A 22,240-nucleotide genomic window follows, 5' to 3' on the forward strand; every position below is an offset into this window, starting at 1 on the left:
ATAGATAATAAACTATAGGCTCAGGAGACTTAGGTTATTTGCTCTAAATTGCACTGCCAATTAAATGACAGATCTGGGACTAGAATTTAGGTTCAGAGTTGAAATTTGAAATTTTTGCCCCAGAATTTGATTGTTTAAACTTACCTTCTCAGTTAACGCCCATTCCTATCAATGCATGATTCCTCACCAAAGAACTTCATAGCCTACCAAGGCTGCCCTGCCGATTCATCATCTTAAGATCACTTGCTGAATGAAAGTCCACACACATGTAAAGCCCTGAATCTCAAGTTTAGACCAGTTAACTGCAGTTGACTACTGAGCCTTGGCTTTAATCTCACATTGGCTCTAGCTCTGGGACATTCCCAGGATCACACTTTACCAAACATAGAACACTTGGCTTTCCTACAGTGGCAGCATTGCAAACTTCCTCTCCTCAGAACTGCCAAACTCCATTAGGTCATGCCAATGTGTTTATTATTTTGTGACCCCTTTGAAAGTTAAAATATATAGCATGGTTCCATGGATGACTCTAGCTCACTGTTTCCTAGAATTTCCTGATGAGAAGAATCACCCGGGAGACATTAAAAATACCATTCCTGTGCTGGTATGGTCCAGGTGGTGCCCTGGACTCTTTAACAAGTACTGCACTGATTTGCACCATCAAGCAAATGGGGGAAATACTGCCCAGATTAATAATCCCTCCTACCATATAAGCATAACCTCTCCCTCTCCCACCTCCACCACTCAGGACTCTATAGGGCCTTTAAAACTGAAATCATCTTCCTTCCACAAGTCTTTCAAGATTTTCTTGATGAAATTAATATCTGTACTTAAAAGCTGAAAAGGGAACAGATCAGAATTCTATTTCTAACATGCTGCTGCCGATAGAAAATACTGTATTACATTCTTAGGTTTTTAAAAACAGAGTCAAGAGAATTTATCACTTATCATGGCTTTTGTACTGTCACCTTAAGTTAAATTCAAACCTACTTTATTCTGAGATTGGACAGACAGACAGTTAGTAAAGCCACATATAAGTTCTGTGATCTTCACATTCTCTTCTAGGATTGGCTCTATGTTGTCTGTTCTACTGATTAATCCATGTAGGGACCTGACTTGCAATGTCAGTGAATGAGGATTCACCAAATGGCATTACTTCAAAAGTCAGTTGCTACATTTTTAGCTCATTCCCCTTGGCAAAATGCTTAAAGGCTTAAAATATTCTTATATATAACACTGTCCTGCATATTCCAGTTTTTCATTCCAGCAGAGTGAGTCTTTCCTGCTCAGCCTCCTTCAGTATCCTCCACTCCGATTGTCTTTGATTGACTTGGTCAGAACAATGTAGCATAACACCAGTTTCCTTGAGGTAAAACTGAAAAATTTGAAGCTCAGACATACACATTTTGCTTGTAAGGAGCACACTTTCTCAGGAGTTCTGCTTCCTAGAATATTATTTAATTGTCAATTTCAGTTTGTTAATTCTTAAAATTTTTTAAATTATTTTTGAACTGATGCAAGACAAATCTAGCCTGACTCTGCTGTGACCTAAAACTGGAATCTGCAACCCTTTCAGAGACTGGCTCTCTCCTCTCGAAGTTGAAACACCCATGATAGCAACCAAAATCGGCATTTGCTTTTGCATTTAGGGTGAACCAGGGTTAAATGGTGTTAAAGGATTGAAGGGTGAACCAGGTCAAAAGGGTGACAGAGGACCCCTTGGTCTTCCAGTAAGTAAAGAAAACTTTCCATTTCAGTGCAAATCTCAGACTTTTCTTTCTACCCTAAGTAAGAACTCTGGTTTACTCAGTGACTATCTTATGGTTGAGATTTCCGTAACTGGAAAACATACTGTGTTCGCGCAGAGCTCAGCCCAGTTTCGTTTTCTCTGATGTCTGCTCTTGTGTCAGAGGAAGACCCCGTAACAAACGATGCTATAAATGTTCTGTCATTCAATTACATACATGCCAACCTTCCTCTTTTAAGGCTGACAATTCTTCTCCCAACACCTTCCCCTTTAAAAAATTATTATGCGGATTATTTCATAATTTCTCCCAAATGTTTTTATTATTTAGTGTAGTGTCAAATCCTCCCTCAATTTTTATTTTTTCTTCTTCAATACCAAAAACCACAGCCCCCTGTTAGTGGAAGGTATGCAATTGGCCATTGTTGAAGACGTGAGGTCAGTGCCATGGCTCCTTACATTAATCAATCATATTGTGGTCTAAATGTTGTATGTTGTTTGTGCTGGAAATGCCCTCTTACGAGGTTCTTGTGGCAATAATGGATAGTATGGAAGAAGTATTTTGCAGTTATTTAGAGATTTTTGTTTTTAATGAAAAGGAGATTTCCAGCTTTCATGCACTTTATGCTAGTCTTCTTTCCACAACAACTAAAAAGATATTTTTAAATGATTATTAAATATGAGGGGTTATTTTTGTTTTTTTGTTTTTGTTTTTGGCTGCACCGTGCAGCATGCAGGATCTTAGCTCCCTGACCAGGGATCGAACCTGTGTCCCCTGCAGTGGAAGCACAGAGTCCTAACCACTGGACTGCCAGGGAATTCCTAAATATGAGTTTTAGTTTCAAGCTTTTCATATGCTGTCTATTCAGTGAATTCAGATAAAAGTCAGTAAAGAATGTTATAGATTACATTATTAAAATATGACATAAAATTGGTAATAGAAAATAGTTTATACACATCTCCATAAAAAAATTGGTGACTACTTATTTTATTTTTCCCACAAGTACTGTATTCTAAGTACTAAAGTATTCCTCTTGATAGCCGATCCCTTACATAGATCAGGCACTTAGTAGATGCTTAATATGTATTCATTTATTGAATGATGTAAGCCTTACATTAGAGTATAGGTTAAATCACACCAATTAGATCATGCCACAGGTATAAAACCTAAAACCTGTATAATATATATGAGTCATTAATTCACATTCCAGGTAAATATAATATTATATAATCAGTGCAAAATTTTTACCATCCCCCTATTTATTTTTAAATTTTAGTAATGGTGACTCTGAAGGAAGTATCAAAAAGCAAAAGAAAGTTTAGATTTCTATTTTATTTAAACCCTCAATCTGATTTCTTTAAAGTTTGCCCTAATTTCAAATCTAGGACTAGTGGTCATTTTTATGTATCATTTAGCCAAAAGCTCTACATATGCTAGCATTAAGAGAATGATAACACACGTATTTTTTTTAAATTTTAATCATTGCTAAGTAAATTGAATTTTGCAGTTATAATCTGACTCACAATAGGATTGTACAGAAGGAATTATAAAATTAAAAATGAAAAGTATCCCCCAAAATGTATGGTATAGCATCATTTGTAGAGTTTGCAGCTGGAATAAATTTTTTTTCTTCCATTTTGTATTATTAACTACATCTGAAGCATAAAATGGGGAAATAGTTCTACAACCTTGCCAAGAGATGTATAGAACTAGTGCATTGTCTTTCTTAAATACTCCTTGATCAAATCAACATTTTTAAAGGACTATAAATAAACATTTGAGTTTTGAGATACAAAAGCCATACCAAAAAAGTAATTGCGCTTATAATTGAAACAAGCATTGAAAATGTCATCTTTTGGTCATACGTTATGCATAGCCTAGAGTTGAAGGGAAAGAAAAGCATGCATTGCCTGAGAACAACATTCTATTTTTAAAGCATTTCCCATTCAGACTTTGATGCTTGATTACTTGAAGTGAGCTGAGGAACAATGTTGTTTGGGACAGTTATTTCTTTTTGGACTCATGAAATTTTTCTGGCTTTTTCCTGTTCCTAGAAGTCCCTCTAGTGGTGACTAATGTGAACACAGTAAGAACAATCCAGAAAACAATGAGTATCGTCTGTGTAAAATCCAGAGTCACCCTGACATGTTAAAATTCTGCATTTGTTATTCATAAATGCTATTTTAACAAGTAAAACTAGAGCTGTTTTCTTTTCCTCTGAAATTCTAACTTGATTGATTATTATAATGAGCCCTTTCCTAGAAGATTGGCCATTATTTTTTTTTCAGAACCGAAAGAAATATATTGTGAATGGCACAGTCTTTAGAAAATTAATTTCATATGGAAATTAGCAACCCAGACTGTTACTGGTAACTATTTTAAAGCCCACTTTATAAACCTCATTCACTTGATTTCTAAGTAAGAATTTATCAAATGGAAATGTCATAAAAATGCCATCATCTGTGGGGTGTTTATTGTCACATGGTTGTTTTTTTTTTAACTAACAATTTGTAGCAAAGTGATATTCATCCCAGAACCCTGTGACTGCGTATTATGTTGTTTGAAGTGTTACATTTGTTCATCAGTACCTCATACTAATCTCTGTTCTTGTCATTCGTGTTACACCCACCAACCCTGCTACCAACCAAATCACACAGGGAGCATCTGGCTTAGACGGAAAGCCAGGATCCCGGGTGAGTCAGCACCTCAACTTGCTCCAACATGTTTTGTGGCTAGGAGTTTTATGCTTCAGGACAGACTCCCATCAGATGATGAGGGGTACATAGGACTGGAGCAGAAGAAAGTGGACAAAGATAGTGGCAGAAAAGGGAAAGGTAGACAAAGCCTGGGTTGCAGCCTTGTTTGTCATACAGCCTAAACTTCAGAACATCTTTCTGAAGCCTGGGTTCAAGCCTGGATAACTTGTGAAGTGGGAAGAATGACCAATCTAATTGGCTTCGTTGTCGTAGAATCCCAGACAGATTTTTCCATAACCAATGAACACTTCCTGTAATTCCATGGGAGGGGCCCTCTGAAGGAATCAAAATCATGTGAATTTATTTTAACTTGCTTTTCCTTTTATGTTTATGTCCATATTAGAAATGTAACTTCTTCTTTGGAACTAACTTTCAGATCTCTGTTCATTGAAATGACTTGTCTGTCTTCTGTCATTTTGTCTCTTTTCTATGGTTCTTAACAGCTCCATCTCTTAAATTTCAGCTACAGGTCCTCAATATTTAGAAGTCTTCTGAAGATGAACTTTGAGTTCAGGCAGTAAGAAAAAGATCAGACTGATGTTGATAATTCACCAACATTAGAATGAGTTTAAAACCCTGAATTATTTCATATCACAAGACTCATAGAATAAACAAGAATAGTAAAACAGACATAGGAATACTAAAAGAATTGTGCTAGAATAGTTTCTGTTTGCAAATATCATAATAAATTCATTGCAAATCTAAGCATAGTCTTCCTGAAAATGAGCAAATATACCTGAAGTCCTTGCTACATTTTTAAGAATCAAAAAGAATTCCAAGCTCTTCAATTCTAAAAACCTGTTTCAGGCAGTCATTATTTTCACTGGACCTCAGTGTTTCTATATTCATCCAAATATTATCTCATCTGCCACAGATATCCTAATGCTGAACCAGGAGGCCAGAGGGCAATTATGCCATTAAATCATCCAGCTGCCTGGTTTGTGCCTTATAAGCCCAGTGACTTGAGCCACTGCAGCAGAACCTATAAGAATAATTCCTTCCTTCTAAGCCCCCTGCTGCTTCCAACAGAACTGAAGAAAGTTTGAAAAGTTAAACACTGTTCTCATTTATTTAAGTTTTTTTTTTTTTTACTTGTACAACTATTCGAGCCTCTTAAACAGCTGAAAATAAGACTTCAGAGCATTTGTGGCCAAGAGGAGTAGGGGCAGAGAATGGATGTGAAGAAGAGGTGATGTGAAGCAAAAACAATTAATTTTTTCTTAAGATTTGGGGGGCAAAGTGAAGATGTTCCATTTAGTCAGGGAGGAAATATATAATTAAATATGATATACAGTATTTTGTGTGAGCCTTTCATTGAAATAAGCAGTTATATAATTCATCCCTTTTGCATGAGTTTCTTGAAAACTACTGGCCTGAAAGAATCAAGCATAAAGCAGTTTGAAAGGAGATGTGTTGTCTTACTGACATTCTAAGGCATCATTCACCCAGGAAAAGTCCAGGATAAATTATAACTGCTTTTCTTACAGCCCTTGGGATATGTCTCATATTATATTATTTTTATCTTTTTTAGGGTACAGATGGCCCTATGGGACCCCATGGCCCTGCAGGTCCCAAAGGAGAAAGAGTAAGTTGCTCCTGAGGTTATTAAGCTGTGACCTAAGGAAAACACAGAGTGTGGCTTTTCCATTTTAGTTGATCTGAGCTGTTCATTTCCCAGAAGAAATAAAGGGCCATCTAATAGTAAATGGAAATAGATGCCATCTTAAGTTCTATTCAGAGTCCTCATACTGAGAGAATGACAGAGTATTAGAATATGCCTGCCTTAACAACAACAACAAAAAAAAAACCAATGCATACATTTTCATAGCTAAAGTAAATAGTTCAGACCATTCCTTCTTAACCCCTAAGGAAGATGTTTTCATTTGGCCTTAATCCAGAAAGTTGATGTCAATAGGTCTAAAATTTCCAGGACTATATATTCTGGTTGATAATCTTTTATATAAAGCTACTGTATTCATTCAGAATAAGTTATAACTTTTCTAAAGGGAACTTATAAAACTTAAGTATTCTCTGCACAGTTACACATGCTTCTCTTTTTTAGCAAAAGAATAGCCTTTCTTTAACCATAAGGAAATAATTTTAGTGCATTATAAAACAAAAACCTTCCACTAACCTCTCTATTGCTAAGCCATGTTTCCATATCTTTGGGGGGAAAAAAGACACTCAGAGTGGAAGATAAACATCTGACACAAAAAAATGTACTACAGCATCAGCAGCTGGTCATCTGTCTGGAACTTCTCTCCCTCTTTCTCTGTTTTTCTTCTGCTTTTTCTTTTCCTCACCCTGAAAAACTTAGAAGGTTTTTTTGTATCTGAGTAGAATTGTGTCATCAGTTTCCCCACCATCCAGGATAGGATGTAAAGAAAGTATCCTAATGGTGAGGACTTCAAAATGTTGGAATGATTCATTGTGCAACTTTGTGGTCTTTTAAAACTAGATAGAGTTTCATCAGTCTGGGATAATTTGTTTTAAAATAGACAGCCACATAGTGATTTCTTTGGCATACATCCCCATCCCATAATTCCGTGACCTATAAAGTGAATTCACTTATTCAGTCGGTATTTATCACATTAAGATGTACAAAACACAGCGTACTCCTAGTGTGGAATGAAAACGCTCTCCTCCCATTTATGAAGTCGATTTTGCCAATTGTTCTAATGAATTGCATAATAATAATTGATTCATCATCCTATAACCTTTTATTACTACACTGTATATACTTACTCAGTACTGTGAAGGAAGCAGCTATTTTCCGTGATCTAGAAGAGTTTACAATCTAATTGCAGAGGAAAAAAATATCTGCAAGGAATAACTAGATAATGAATACAAATAGTACATGCTGGGCATTCAGCGATGAGGAAGTCTGGCTTTACCCAAGAATCCTTCTAGGAAGAGGTGAGTCCTAAAGGAAATAAATCAGTTGAATTTATTTCTAAGGTCAAACAAAAGACTTACGAAGATCATCTTAATTAAAAAGATTTAAAAGCTAAGAGCCCCATGCTGCTGGTGCATTCAAGCATTGTATCAAGAAATCCAGTACATGGACTAAAAATGGAGCAGCAAATCTCAAGTAGTCTAGTGGCAGAAGGCCCTGGGACTCAAGAGGGTTTACCGTTTGGTAAATCAGCTGTTACTTCCGAGAGCTCCACAGTGTCATAAGAGTATCAGGTCTCAGCGCCCGGGTAGAATTCACCAGAAGAGCAAATGAAATGGCTTAAGAATTTGTGAAGGCATAGTTTAAGTCAAATGGTGTGCAGTGTAAAGTGTTACACTTGTATTTACTCAGCATGTTAACTGTCTTAACTGGATCAGATATCAGTACTCTCTCCAAGTGCCCCTCTCCCTAAGTGCTAAACTGGAGTGTGATTCTCAAAGTTAATTGATGGAGGTGCCATCTGGACTCTCTTGAAAAAGTTTCAAATTTTAAAGAGGCAGGAATCAAGAAAGGGGTTCATTCTAGAATAATTCCTCAGGGTAGACATGCAAATTAAAGATCCTGAATGAAATGAGACCAGCCTAAAAGAAACCAGGCATTTGACAGACAGTGTTATTCAAGAAGTGTCAAGGGCTTCCCTGGTGGCGCAGTGGTTGAGAGTCTGCCTGCCGATGCAGGGGACACGGGTTCGTGCCCCGGTCCGGGAAGACCCCACATGCCGTGGAGCAACTGGGCCCATGAGCCATGGCTGCTGAGCCTGCGCGTCCGGAGCCTGTGCTCCGCAACAGGAGAGGCCATAACAGTGAGAGGCCCACGTACCGCAAGAAAAAAAAAAAAAAGAATTGTCAAATACATGACTGGCAGCATTAGTAGTCAGCTCTTCAGAGCACGTATCGTCCTACCTTCAGCTGATTTCTTCATCTTGGCCTTGTAACCACTAAGGAACTCTGTAGAGTGTGTTAAATCTGAGAGGTTCAAAGTTCTTTTGGAATGAATGAATCCCGGAAAAGAAGTTGCACATTAAAGGCCCTGTGTTAATCCTTCATTCCTAAAAGTTTTCAAGCTGAAACCATTAAGCTGCTTTTGGCTCCAAGTGACAGAACCCCAACTCAAAATGGCTTAAACAATAAAGAAATGTATAGTTCTGTGTGGCAAAATAGTCAAAGGAGGAACTCTAGGCTTTGCTTCTGTGCCCTTTGCAAGAGCTGGCTTTGTCTTCTGACCACAGGCAAGCTGGTTGCAGCGCTTCCAGACCTCACCTCTGGCGAGGCATCGGCAGAGAGCAAACATAGGGACTGTCTTCTCCTGTACCCTCCTTAGCTGTGAGGAAACCGTCCCCAAAGCTTCCCAGCCACTTCCCCTGACACTTCATTGACCAGGATTAGGTCATATGTCCACTTCTGAAGCAGTCACTGGGAGTGAGATGGAATTGTCATTATTAGCTTAAGCTAAGTATTCGGGGTGAGCAATTCTGCAAGAGGATCTCCACAGCTTTAGTGACAGCTGAATTCAAATCAGCCACGGTATATTCATTTTGAAAACAAAATAAAGCTGAAGTACTCAATCAGAGGAGGAAGAAGGGAGTAAGTATATCAAAATAATCTGTGGGGCTTCCCTGGTGGCGCAGTGGTTGAGAGTCCACCTGCCGATGCAGGGGACGCGGGTTCGTGCCCCGGTCTGGGAGGATCCCACATGCCACGGAGCGGCTGGGCCCGTGAGCCATGGCCACTGAGCCTGTGCGTCCAGAGCCTGTGCTCCGCAAAGGGAGAGGCCACAACAGTGAGAGGCCCACGTACCGCAAAAAATAATAATAATAATAATAATCTGTGGAGATATTTCAAACCAGAGCTACTCTAATCCATTGAGTTTTTACGAATTAGACCAACTCCAGGTTACATGAACCTTCCTTCTAAATCTCCACCTCCCATTTACACATGCACACATGCACGCACACACATGCACACGCACACGTGTGAGTGCACACACACACACACACCATTACCAACAGCACCACCACCACTTAAAAAATCATAAATAACACTGACAGATCAAACTGAAAGAACTTTATTTTGAATTAGTGCTCTTTGGGTTGCCAAGCCCTTTTCATTAAAAACAAGACCTCTAACTGTACGATAATAATGAGAGCTTCTTTTTATGGACATATTATCTGGCAACATATAATTTCATATTTTATAATCACACTTAATCTTCAGAAAAATTCTTGCAGAATATATATTACTCTTCTTATTTTACAGCCAATGAAACACAGGCACAGAAAGGTTAAGAAAGTTACCCAAGGCCATGCAATCAGTCAGTGCCAGAACTGGCATTCAAATTTAAATCTGTTTCATTTCAAAGCCTGGCCACTTTACTGAATGCAATTCCTGCTCTTTCAGTAATAAACATAAAGTAATAATGAGTAAAAGTGCAATAAGCTTTTATCATATTTATTCCCCCAAATCTCCCTATACTATATGTGCCTCTAAGTGACAGTGCTAATTAGCACCAACAAACCCTAAGTTTAAATTAAAGAAGAATGTTGACAGTGACTTGAAATTTGCTCACATGGGAATTTGGAGTGTAGAGAAACACAGAATAATACTTGGATCTGCATGCACAGTTATCAGCTGAACTTGACATTTTACCCCTGGAAGAGATTTGCTACCGTTAAACTTCTTCAGTGGTGTGATAAAAGAAGGTAACATTTTCTTTTGGCCCCTCACATAAACATCATCATTCTCCTGAAGTTTCCATGTTAAATACTGACAGTTTAATTTTGGAGATGGCAGCAGAAGAAAACACTACTTGAAATGCAGACATCTCTTTTTATTATCACAATTTCGTATTCCTGGGGCCACCTCTAATTACACTTATTTTTTATAAGCATTCAAGATGATCGTTTAATGAATCAACCAACAAAGGATTAATCTCCAAAATATATAAACAGCTCATGAAGCTCAGTATTAAAAAAACAAACAACCCAATCCAAAAATGGGCAGAAGACCTAAATAGACATTTCTCCAAAGAAGACATGCAGATGGCCAAGAAGCACATGAAAAGCTGCTCAGCATCACTAATTATCAGAGAAATGCAAATCAAAACTCCAATGAGGTATCACCTCACACTGGTTAGAATGGGCATCATCAGAAAATCTACAAATAACAAATGCTGGAGAGGGTGTGGAGAAAAGGGAACCCTCTTGCACTGCTGGTGGGAATGTAAATTGATACAGCCAGCCACTATGGAGAACAGTATGGAGGTTCCTTAAAAAACTAAAAATAGAATTACCATACAATCCAGCAATCCTGCTACTGGGCATATACCCAGAGAAAACCATAGTTCAAAAGACACATGCACCCCAGTGTTCATTGCAGCACTATTTACAATAGCCAGGTCATGAAAGGAACCTAAATGCCCATCAACAGATGAATGGATAAAGAAGATGTGGTACATATATACCATGGAATATTACTCAGCCATAAAAAGGAACAAAATTGGGTCATTTGTAGAGACGTGGATGGATCTAGAGACTGCCATACAGAGTGAAGTAAGTCAGAAAGAGAAAAACAAATATCGTATATTAATGCATATATGTGGAACCTAGAAAAATGGTACAGATGAACCAGTTTGCAGGGCAGAAATAGAGACACAGATGTAGAGAACAAACGTATGGACACCAAGGGGGGACAGTGGCGGGGGTGGTGGTGGTGTGATGAATTAGGCGATTGGGATTGACATATATACACTAATATGTATAAAATAGATAACTAATAAGAACATGCTGTATAATAAAATAAATTTTTTTAAAAAAGATTATCGTTTAAGCCAAGACAAGCTCTGCTACTTAAATAGGTACATGGAGAGAGAGTGATGAGGTAGTAAATTCCTACCTTATCAGGCATTGAGTAGAAAGCATAAAAGTTTTTAAACCCTCTTTTTCCGAAAGGAAGCAAAACATACGTGATTGTATTGATTTGACTTGATTCATGAATTCTGCAATTATTTACTGATGTGCCAGACACTATTATAAGCTGAGGGCATGCAGTAGGAAAAAAAGCCAGGGCCCTGGCACCCTAATGTGCAGATTCTAGTGAGGGGCTCAGCAGAGAATAGACAAGTTACAACGTGGGTATGTCTCCTGGTGTATGAGCACCGTGAAGTAAAATACAGCTCAATTAAGGGCAGGGGCAGTCAAGGAGGAAGGGCTTGCTGAAGAGACATTTGGTAGGGGGGAAAAGAATTTTCTTATTATGTTTTTGAAAAAGTAGTAACTTAAAATAATTAGTAACAAATAAACATTTCGCAGTAAGGCCAAAGAAACCCAAGCACCACACCCTTGTTATGCAAGTCCTTTTGCACCGCTAGGCAGACAGTCCTTCTTTCAAAGGTGATTCTGTAAAATATGCTAACATGGATTTCTTTTGCTGTATCACTGGCAGCGGCCCTGAAAGAGCCTGACTCTTTGGAATTTTGACAGAATGATACTTCAAATAGAGGCTTTAGCCACAGGCCATCAGGGAAAGTGTGTGAATATAGGTGTTTGTTTATGATTTGCACTTTCACCTTTCATTATAGGGTGAAAAAGGAACTATGGGAGAGCCGGGACCCCGAGGGCCATATGGTCTTCCCGTGAGTTCTCTTGTCTCGCGATGGTGTTTCCCTTCAGCATGTACAGATGACCTGTCCCTGGCGTGGTTAACCCTCCCCTCGTGGGTAGACTAAGCCCATTAGAGGAGCAAAGAACAATCCACTAATTCTCTTCAACGTCAATGTAACTGTGTACTTCAGAGATAGGTCATATTTGTGTCATATTCTTATAGTCACGTACAGACACCCACACACTTCACCAGATTGAGAGCATCAGAGGTTGTCCATGAGATGGACAGTACTAACCTGAAAGGGGGCTTTTGACTGTCAGATAACCCCTCCCTGGGCCATCTGACCAGACTCATAATTGGCCCTTCCTTGGGAGGTCATTGTACCAGAAGTGGGTGTGGAAGCTTAATTTAAAAAACTCTCTTCAGACTTTATCTGTTCTCATATATCACTTACACAAACTGCTCTTGCTAATAAAAGGTATTTCTCAAATTGATGTTTACAAAGACTTTGATGTTTCTGACCTTTCTAAATAACTGTGATGACAAGTGATCTTAAGAACAGAGAAGGCTGATAGTGTTCTATCATCTGAAAATTCTCAACTACACCCACTTCAAATTGAGGGCCTCGGGTTTGCTTCAGAATATCATCTTTGGGATAATTGTAAATGATTTGATGGGGTAGGGTAGGACTACAGTAGAAGCATATACTGTTGTCTCAAGGTTTTTAACCCCTATGTATTTTCCACGTACCTTGTACTTTCTAGTTTTTATGAATTGAAATAATAAGCTCAAACCATGATTACTTGAGTGGTAAAAGAGATGCTGATTTTGAAATAGATTTCAAAATCTAACTGGTGGAATCAAAGCAACTTCTCAACAACTTTTGGGTGGATTTGTTGTGTGATTTTCAATGCCCTGAAAATCTGCTCCACAAGGCTGAATGGATCATCCTTGCACAGCAGTATTATATTCCTTCTATAATAGGGAATCATTAATTTACAGTTTTTAAGCTGTGATCTTCACACCTGCAATATTTATAGACAAGGTGTACATCTAGCCAAATTAAAATTGTATTTAACAATAAATAGTTTTCACATTCTTTACACACTTATGAGCTAACTACTAAGTTGTCAAACTAAAGTAGCATAGATTTGCTTATTCTGTTAGTGCTGGTGTGTTTTTAAATCAACTAAACAGTATTTTTGCTTTTGATTGATAACTTGAATACCAAGCATTAAACTTCAGCAAAATATCAGACTATTTAACCTGATATATAATAAAAACATTTTCATGACCCTTACCTGCATCATTAACAGTCACTTCACTTGATTTAGTGAAAGAAATTTGTGTTACTAATCAATAGAGAATCTTTTTCACATTTCTGAATTAGTTGTTTTTATACTAGTGTTGCATGTCCAGGCAGCCTTAAATAGAATAATAACCTATTCATGAAACTTAGGAACACTAATGTAGCTACTATGATTCTTTGGCAGGGGAAAGATGGAGAGCCTGGTCTTGATGTAAGTAATACCTACAATAAACATCATCCCATTATAATAGATGCTGATGGTCTCCATCATCAATAACAGCAAGAAGACTTCTAATTTTTTTCTGTGCACATAGTTATGTGTACAGAATATATTGCTGTGCGTGTAGGCAGCAATACGAAATAAACCACTAGGGTTGGCATGAGATAGACAGAAAAGCAAAAAGCATAATTATCTAGTATGAAATTAATAACTGACAGTTGATAGAGGCACTTCAAAATACTTTCCCAAATTAGAGACACTCAACATGAGTGGTTAAATTACTTATTTTAAAATATGCATAAAATCGAAGTATCTTTCACATGCTACCCTTAGGAAATGGTATGTTTATTCTCAAAGCTATTATGCAGTATTTTTCTTTTTAGCATAAAGCCTCTATATATCTTATAGTAACATAATTCTATAAAAATAGAGAATGTCAAAAGTCAATCCCTTCTAAAATGATTACTGCTCATCCTGTATTATGTGAATGATAGCAGTAGCAAAAAGTAATAGTAGTTACTCTTTATTGGGCACCATTTGTGTGCAGACATCATTCTGGTACTTTATATATATATCATCACATTTAATGCTCACACCAGCAGATGTGTAGTATTAATAGGTATTAACCTCGTTTTATGGTCAAAGGACTAAAATGGTGAAGTAAGTTGCCCACAGTCCTACAGATCAGACAACTTGCCAGGATTCAAACTAGGATCCTGATATTCTCTCCACTATACATTTCTTTGGAGAAAAAGCAAGAAACCTTTTGTTTAAAGATACTTGGGATGTTAGGAAACTGTTATTTCTAAGTGCCACTTTACCCATCTAAGTTTTGAGATTTGAGGGCATGCCACGTTTCTTTATATTTGCATTCAGAAACATGAATTCTTAAGGTTTTTTTTCAATATGGTATTGCCACCGTTATACCAATAGATCTTTTTGGTTTGCTTTTTATCCTATAGGGTTTCCCTGGTCCACGAGGCGAGAAGGGTGATCTAGGAGAAAAGGGGGAAAAGGTGACCTCTCCAGCCTAGCATGTGCCTGTTTGATTTTTCTGCTTCTGTCTGCTTTGCTGTTCAACCTCTGCAATTCTTTCATACGTCTAATCTTTCTCCATCCTGTGCTCCAAAAACACTCTGATGTCTGATCTGAGGAACCAGATCTTCACAGAGGAATAAAGAAAGCTACACTGCAAGAAATAAGGGCACTGTTAGCACAGAAGAAAAGAATTATAATCCCCAGATATCTGGGCTACAATCTTTGGACTACCTGACACCAATTAATTGAAAGATGAAGTTTTCAGGGGTTTTTGAAAATGGGGGTGGGGGAGGCATTTATGACATTAAGTAAAATTAAATAGCACAAATCTGCAACAGTCTTCTGGCAGAGCTCAGCTAACCCAGTAAATTCAGCATCTCATTCATCTTCACAACATTCCCAGTAGAGACAGAAGATATGTCCTGTATCTTGATTTTTTTTTTTTTGATTGGAAAGTGGAAGGCAAGCAGTATGCCCGATAAACCCAGTGAGTCCATTACGCAGGGACAAGGACTTGTTGCCTTCGGACGCTGTAGATATTTTTAAGTGAAGATATTGGTGTATTTTATGAGATTGATGTTTAGGTCCTATCTCAAGACCGTCAGCTCCAGGGAATAAGGAGCCAGTATCAAGCAAAATGGTTTTATGTCTGGAAGCAAAATGTGGATTATGGATCTTTTAAACCACTTTTTTCTTCTTTAAAGAATAGTTTTTTTATATTGGACACAGCTGAAAAGGGGGAAAAATGTTTAAAACCTCAGCACCTCAATAGAATAATGAAAATCTTAAAGTGGCTGAAATGGTACCTTCATAATTCAGATTTAAACCAATTCTATTTCTCAGATTAATTTATGTCCTACTCTGCTTACCACACTATTTTCAAAACCCTATAAATTCTCTTTGACAGTCAAGTTCATAGCTGTTGAAAAGCAAGGCCAAATGAGAGTTGCCAAAAAAAAAAAGGATATTAAGCCTGCTGTGTATTCTTTGGACATTAAACATTACTTAGCTTCCCATTGCTAGGAAAGCTCATGTGAGTGGTTATATGAAAGCACCACCATCATCATTGTCAATATCGTCACATTTATTGAACACTTATTATGTTTTTCCAAGAGCCTTACATAAGAGAAGTCTTTTAATCCTCATAACAACACCCTAAGTTTGGTGCTATTATTGTCCCCATTTCATAGACAAGGAAACTGAAGCATTAAAAAAAGTTCTTTCATTCTGAATTGTAAATTCTAACTGTAAAATATACATGTTTTGAGATAAATTGTACATGCAGTCTTTTAGCCCAAGGTGTCTCTGTGTGCTTTCAAGGTTAGAGGCATTTATTTTATATTTACCGAATGGGTTGTATGAGTCAAAAACCTTATTCACTCAAAAGTATGTCACCATTATGAAGATATTCATTCTAATGATCTTTTAAACAAAGAAGAAATTACTGGTATTATAACTTATGAAAACCTAAAGCTACAAATTTAATCCTCAGAATAATGTTAATCATCCATACAAAAATATTTCCATATTTCAGATTCCATAATTAGACATTTTATATTTAGGGAAATTAGATACAAATGTGAATACTTTTTGTATATCAGTCTTTGACATGGGAGACAAAAATTAACAAGAGCCCTTATGGGTTCATACCCACAGAGAGTTACAAAACTATGCTGATTAATAATAACACTGACACATTATCCTCTGTAAAATAGTGTCTGTTTTCCATAAAGCTTGAGGTTCACTAGAATATTCCTGAAAAACGATTCCCAGAGCCTGTTAAAGTCAACATTCATATGACAACACTTTCCGTTGAGTGATTATTCTGAGTTGATTAACCAATCAAAAAATGAATTGAGTCCAAAATTAATAATACCCAACACATCTGGTGTCAGTCACACCTATGTGAAGAAGAGTCCACTCCCTCCCAGTGAAGTTTAAATCAATTTTACGTCACGGCAACGATGTTACTTGCTGAGGAAGAATGTTGATTCATCCTGCGCGAGTGAGCAATTTACTCCCGAAAACTCCTCCCACCTTACTTCCTGTCACACCTGCTCTCATTTCATTTTACCCTGGCATCTCGGGTCTTTGTTTTTGATCATGATCAACTAAACCACACAGAAGTTCTCTCTTTCCCCGATAGTAGAGAAACTCAAATGGCTTTGATTCTGAGCCTTCTGATGCAATGTTTTTGGCACACAGGAGATAAATGTGGAGCTTTCACTCACACAGAAAGAATGCATTAATTTGAGTGCATATCTCATCGATATCTGTTATGTATATGTCTTTGAATATTCATGTTGTTTCGCTTCTGAACTTATTCAGACTTATTGTATCTGCCATCCTGATTGCAGAATGAATACACTAATTTAAATATGTATTGCATAGTATTTTGTATTCTGTACTGCACCAGCTTCTTGTCTATAAATGTGCAGATATTTATGTTAATGTGAAACAGCTGAGGTGCATTCCTTACTTCTCCTCCTTTTGCCTCCTTTCCTTAATTCCTCCATCCCTATGATCCATGCAGATTTCCACAACCTTTACCTTGATTCCTAAATACTAATTTCCATGGCTACATTCCCACTATGTAATTATCCTGCCCACCTCATTTTTAGCATTAGCTCAACTGAATCCAAACTGCTTTTCCTCTCTTGAACAGAATTTTTTTTTTTTTTTTGGCTTTTGTTACCTTGTGAGCAAGCTGGAAACCCATTTACCATTGTGAACACCTGGCATGAGACCAACAACAGTGAATTAAAGGACATCTTTGAGTTTATAAACAAGTCTGTTTCTCCAAGTGGCATTGCTGAGAAATCTTAGCACTTTTAATTTGTTTATCTGACTTACTAAGGAAAGTATTTGCTTTTAGTTTCCTTAAAAAGAATGTTAAAAGAAAGAGTATATTTTTAACACACTGAATATGTTTAAATGAGAACTAACTACAAAAACTAATGTCAGAAAGTTGGATTCATTTCAAAAAGATAGAAGCAGCCAAGATTTTTTCCTTTTCCTCTGGCTCAATGTAGCTTTCATCTGTTATAGGATTAGAAAAAAAGCAAGCTGGCAGGTACTGAAAATTGGGTGAAGTCTCCATTATTCCTCTGAACTTCACTGCCACTGGCTGGATTCAATACAGTTGGTATCTGTCATCTTCACCAAAGCAGTGGCGGGAACACCTCATTCACAAGGACCACGGCACTGGGGTCTAAGTCAGCACTGATCCTCCTTTCTGATGTGTCAGCCTTCAAGTTCTTTCATCTTGTTGAATCTTTTTAATAAAATCCTGTACATCACTGCCCAGAATCCATTGCCACTCTGGAAGTCTGTTATTTTTCATAATATCATGCCTTACCTAAACCAGAAAACAGTGGTAAATGCCCTTCCAGACTTTTATTGGCTAAACCATCTTTTGAATCACCGTTGCTCCCCCCCCCCCGCAAAAAATAAAACCTGTCTTATTTAAACCCTTGTATCCACAGGGGGAAAAGGGAAAGAAAGGCAAAAAGGGGCCTAAAGGGGAGAAAGGAGAACAGGGTGCTCCTGGATTAGATGCACCCTGCCCGTTGGTATGTCTGACTCATGCAACCGTCTCCAGATGTCACATGCGGAGGCGAAGCTGGGAGAGGAGCAAACTGGAGGGACCGCACCAGCGGGGGTTCTGATTGGCGTCTTTTAACGTAGACTTTAAGGTCCCAGAAACATCGATATCAGGTTGTCAATGTGTTCCACCCCTTGTCTCTGGCCACCAGCTCTGCCTGGTTTCTCAACACTCAAGTATTGATGTGCATCCGGGGCATGAATGCGGGATCGGGGGAGGAACCCGTGCTCCTCAGTCCTGCTCCGGAGAGCAGGTCCCCGTTCCCAGACAAGCCCTGGCTGTAGGACCACATCAAGCTCTGTTTTGTTTGGTCCAGCGTCATTGGATGGTATCTTTCCCTTCAGAGTTGCTCCTCTCCCAGCCTTTTGTTATTGTGGTTATTTCATTAGCAGAAATTGTGCTTAAGTGATTTCTTCTGTTTAGTAACATTATGAGTTAATCTTTACAAACAGGGATTCCGTGGCGTTAAGGGGGAAAAAGGGGAGCCAGGCCAGCCTGGCCTGGATGGGCTGGATGCCCCTTGCCAATTGGTACAGTATTTCTCTTTCCTACCACCCTGCATGCAATTCCTTTGTTTATTACATATTCATCTCTCTCAGTGTAAAGTGGTACTTCTGGAGCAAGCTTTACATGATAAACACACTACATGCATGTGCATGAATAGCTCCTTCAGTGACTCTGCAGAGTGAAAAGAGCATGCACGCATTTCAATCAGTGACTGCAAATTAACCTCTTGACATTGTTCTCACAACTGACACGGCTGCCACGTCTGTGTTCTGGGGAATGTCAATTTATCTAATAACCATTTCAAGATGGCATTAGAAGTGCATAAAAATCTTCTATGTAAAGGTACAACTAGGCTATAACTTTGGGTTTTACCCCTAAAGTTATCTTTTTTTTTTTTTTCCTTAAAAGAAATAAAGGCATTTTTGCCTCTTTCACTAAATTTCTGTCAGGGTGTAAATAAGACCAAACCTACATAGTTGAGCTTCTGTGGTCAAGACTTAACCAATTCAGAGGAATGCTGTTAAGAGACCGTAGGGGAGAAAACCAAACTTCTCTGAGCTTCTAAAGATAATAGTCTGCAGCCCAAACCCTCTTCTGTGTCACATAACCTTTTCAGTTTAATGGTCCCTCCTTTTGAAACTCACTTTCCTAAAGTAGACAGATCTCCCCTACCTCCATTGGCATGTCAAAATCCTTATACTAAAATCTAAAATTTTACCGGGTGACCCTTCTCCTTGTACCAATCTGGCATTACCGATTTTTTTCCCAAATATCTTATAAAGTTATTTCAAGGTTTTTTTTTTTACATTTAAAAAGAAAGTGTATGCAAATTTTCTGAGGTGTAAAGGAAAACTTTTTATGACTGTGTTGATGGTTATACTTGGTCTGCATGTTCTTATATTATTCTTAAATACTAAGCATGATTCTTTAAAGATAAATTTGTTTCTCAAGTCTTTTAAGAGATTGTATTATAGAAGAAAATTTTATTCAGTCAATAACTGCAATTAGAAAATGTCAATATGATATGCCCAGTCTTTTATTTTGTTTGCTTGGTATTGACAATAAATAATATTTTACAATCATTTTGTTGGGGGAAAACACAAGCATGCTTCATAATATATCAACTCTTCCTGCCTTATTTATATCATTTGTATCTGAAGAGTGCTTATCCTTCTTTTTTTTTTTTTTTTTTTTTTGTGGTACGCGGGCCTCTCACTGTTGTGGCCTCTCCCATTGCGGAGCACAGGCTCCGGGCACGCAGGCTCAGCGGCCATGGCTCACGGGCCCAGCCGCTCCGCGGTATATGGGATCCTCCCAGACCGGGGCACGAACCCGTATCCCCTGCATCGGCAGGCGGACTCTCAACCACTGCGCCACCAGGGAGGCCCAAGTGCTTATCCTTCTTTAAGTGAAAATAAATTTTGCGACATTTAAGAATCCCTTGTTTATTCAGAATTTGTTAATTGGCTTCTGAAGAATTTTAATTTAAAAATTGAGAAAGACTATGGATAACATTTTACTATAAAGATATAGACTGGCTGCTTCTCTTTTAATTCAATCAATTTAATGTTTTACTTTATCTGCTTTCAATATAGAAAAGTTGAAAGATGCTCCATAGGAAGAGCTATAAACTTCAGATAGAAATGATTCATCACTGATTACTCATCATTATCATGCATTCAACCATAGAACATAGTGACCAGGAAGAGAAGTTATTTCCATTTATTGAATAAAGATAATTATAAAATGTGTTTTAATGAAATTAAGAGAAATAGTACAGATTTATTATCTAAAGATATAACTAAGTAGACCACTAGGTTTTACAAATTATTATCCAAAGTTAAGTATAAATCTTTCTATATTTTATTTATTTGAAAAATGTGTACTCACTTTGGAAAACATTTGAATTTTCTTCCTTTTAACTGATGTTGGGTAATATCTTGAGAGTTGATTATTAGTAAAAGATACCTATGATAAAGCCACCTAACAGGTAGATAGTCATTTTTAAGCCTCTGTGCATATTAATTATGAAGTATGATCACTTTCGTGGAACCTGAGGAATTCTTATTCTTCTTTCTAAAATAGGGGCCAGATGGATTACCCATGCCTGGTTGTTGGCAAAAGGTAGGCTTTACAGAATTATTTCTAAAAGAAGCACTGTCCCTTTCTCTTTACCTGGCCTAGGCTTTTCCATTTAGAACAGATTTTTTGAATTTGACATTGCTGAAAGGTGTTTGGGTATTAAAAAGCAAAAGATCCCATCTCTAGGATATCTTTTAATGGTGTTTGCTGCTGATTTCTTCCTAAACTGATGAGTAAAAATAATTCCTGGCAAACACTGTAATTTGGAACCTTCCCTATTTAATCTTTTCTTCAGAATGGAAAGGGGCAGTGCATCTTGATAATGGTTTGCTTGTCTCAAACTCCTTTTCCTCCTACTGTTTAAAATTATTCTTAATTGTGATTCTTTTTCTGTTTATACTCAGTTACTTAGGCAAATATGCAAATAAATGGTAGAACCCTGTCAATATTAGTCACAAAGCTGAGAAGGCAGAAAATGTAAGCATAATTTTCTTTGATGATGTCTTGATTTATTTAGGAGAATCTGGTTATATTTACATTGGTGTCCTTGATGCTATCAGTTTGCTCTAGCCTCTATATGTGGCCACCCATAGCCACTGTGTATGTATTCAGCAGAGAAGGGAAATTATTCTTCATAGAGAACCTTTTTGTACAAAGGCTGTGTGATAAGCCCTTTCATATAGGCGACATCACTTTATTTAATCTTCATAATAACCCTATAGTGTATTATTATCGTGAATGATGCCAGTGAGGAAAGTAAAATTCAGAGAAGTTAAGTAACTTCCAAGGACAAAGAGCTAGTATGTAACAGAACTAGAAGTTGACAATGGAAAGCAATGGCAGAACTTTAAGGAGGGAAGAGATCTGTATGTGCTGTGCCTTTCAGAGAATACCCAACCTTTACCCAGTAACGGTGCGCACCTAATTATAAAGGACTGTGCATGTGCTACCTAAGGTTAAAGGAATTCTACTGATGTGAAAATGATCCAGAGGGAAATATACATACTCTTTCATCATTTTGAAATTTTTTTCTCTAACACCTGTGGCTTCTTTGTTCATTTTTGATAGGCTTTGCTTCATTGGCAAACCTACAGCAAAACTATGTAGGATTGCAAAAAGATGAGGAGAGACTTATTTTCCTCTCATCTCATCAACTCCGTTTGTGAGGAGATCCTGTGAAACTCACTTTCTTGCTTAACTACTTTCACCCCACTTGGTGAGGGAAAGAAAATCCTTCTCTCCCAGTAGCGTCATTTATTTAGTAGCTTCCCGTACTCCACTTTCAGCCTGTCAGATCATTAGCTCCATCACAGCTGAGGTCAAGTGGTTCTTGGGAAGATGAGGCTATCATCATATTCTTCTTCACCTGAGAAAACTATCCTTTTACCATCATAACCCCTGTTCTCAGAATTTTTAATACCTTCT

General features: G+C 37.7%; 1 protein-coding gene across 3 annotated transcripts in view; it reads left to right on the forward strand.

The window, feature by feature from the left end:
- COL25A1 (collagen type XXV alpha 1 chain) overlaps positions 1-22,240 on the forward strand; it is a gene marked incomplete at both ends in the record, with an annotated part of 479,103 nt that overhangs the window by 453,981 nt on the left and 2,882 nt on the right. Inside the window, 6 exons of one of the 3 annotated variants that reach the window (XM_079701033.1) lie at positions 4,403-4,438; positions 6,033-6,086; positions 12,033-12,086; positions 14,547-14,600; positions 18,679-18,756; positions 20,819-20,857. In XM_079701033.1, coding sequence (XP_079557159.1) covers positions 4,403-4,438; positions 6,033-6,086; positions 12,033-12,086; positions 14,547-14,600; positions 18,679-18,756; positions 20,819-20,857 — 315 coding nt within the window. Of the gene's footprint in view, positions 1-1,649; positions 1,731-4,402; positions 4,439-6,032; positions 6,087-12,032; positions 12,087-13,548; positions 13,576-14,546; positions 14,619-18,678; positions 18,757-20,818; positions 20,858-22,240 lie in introns of those variants that run through there. The other 2 variants (XM_079701034.1, XM_079701035.1) reach the window with 2 other exon arrangements.

The sequence above is a fragment of the Hyperoodon ampullatus genome, assembly GCF_949752795.1.
Source record: "Hyperoodon ampullatus genome assembly, chromosome: 1".
Lineage (NCBI taxonomy): Eukaryota > Metazoa > Chordata > Mammalia > Artiodactyla > Ziphiidae > Hyperoodon > Hyperoodon ampullatus.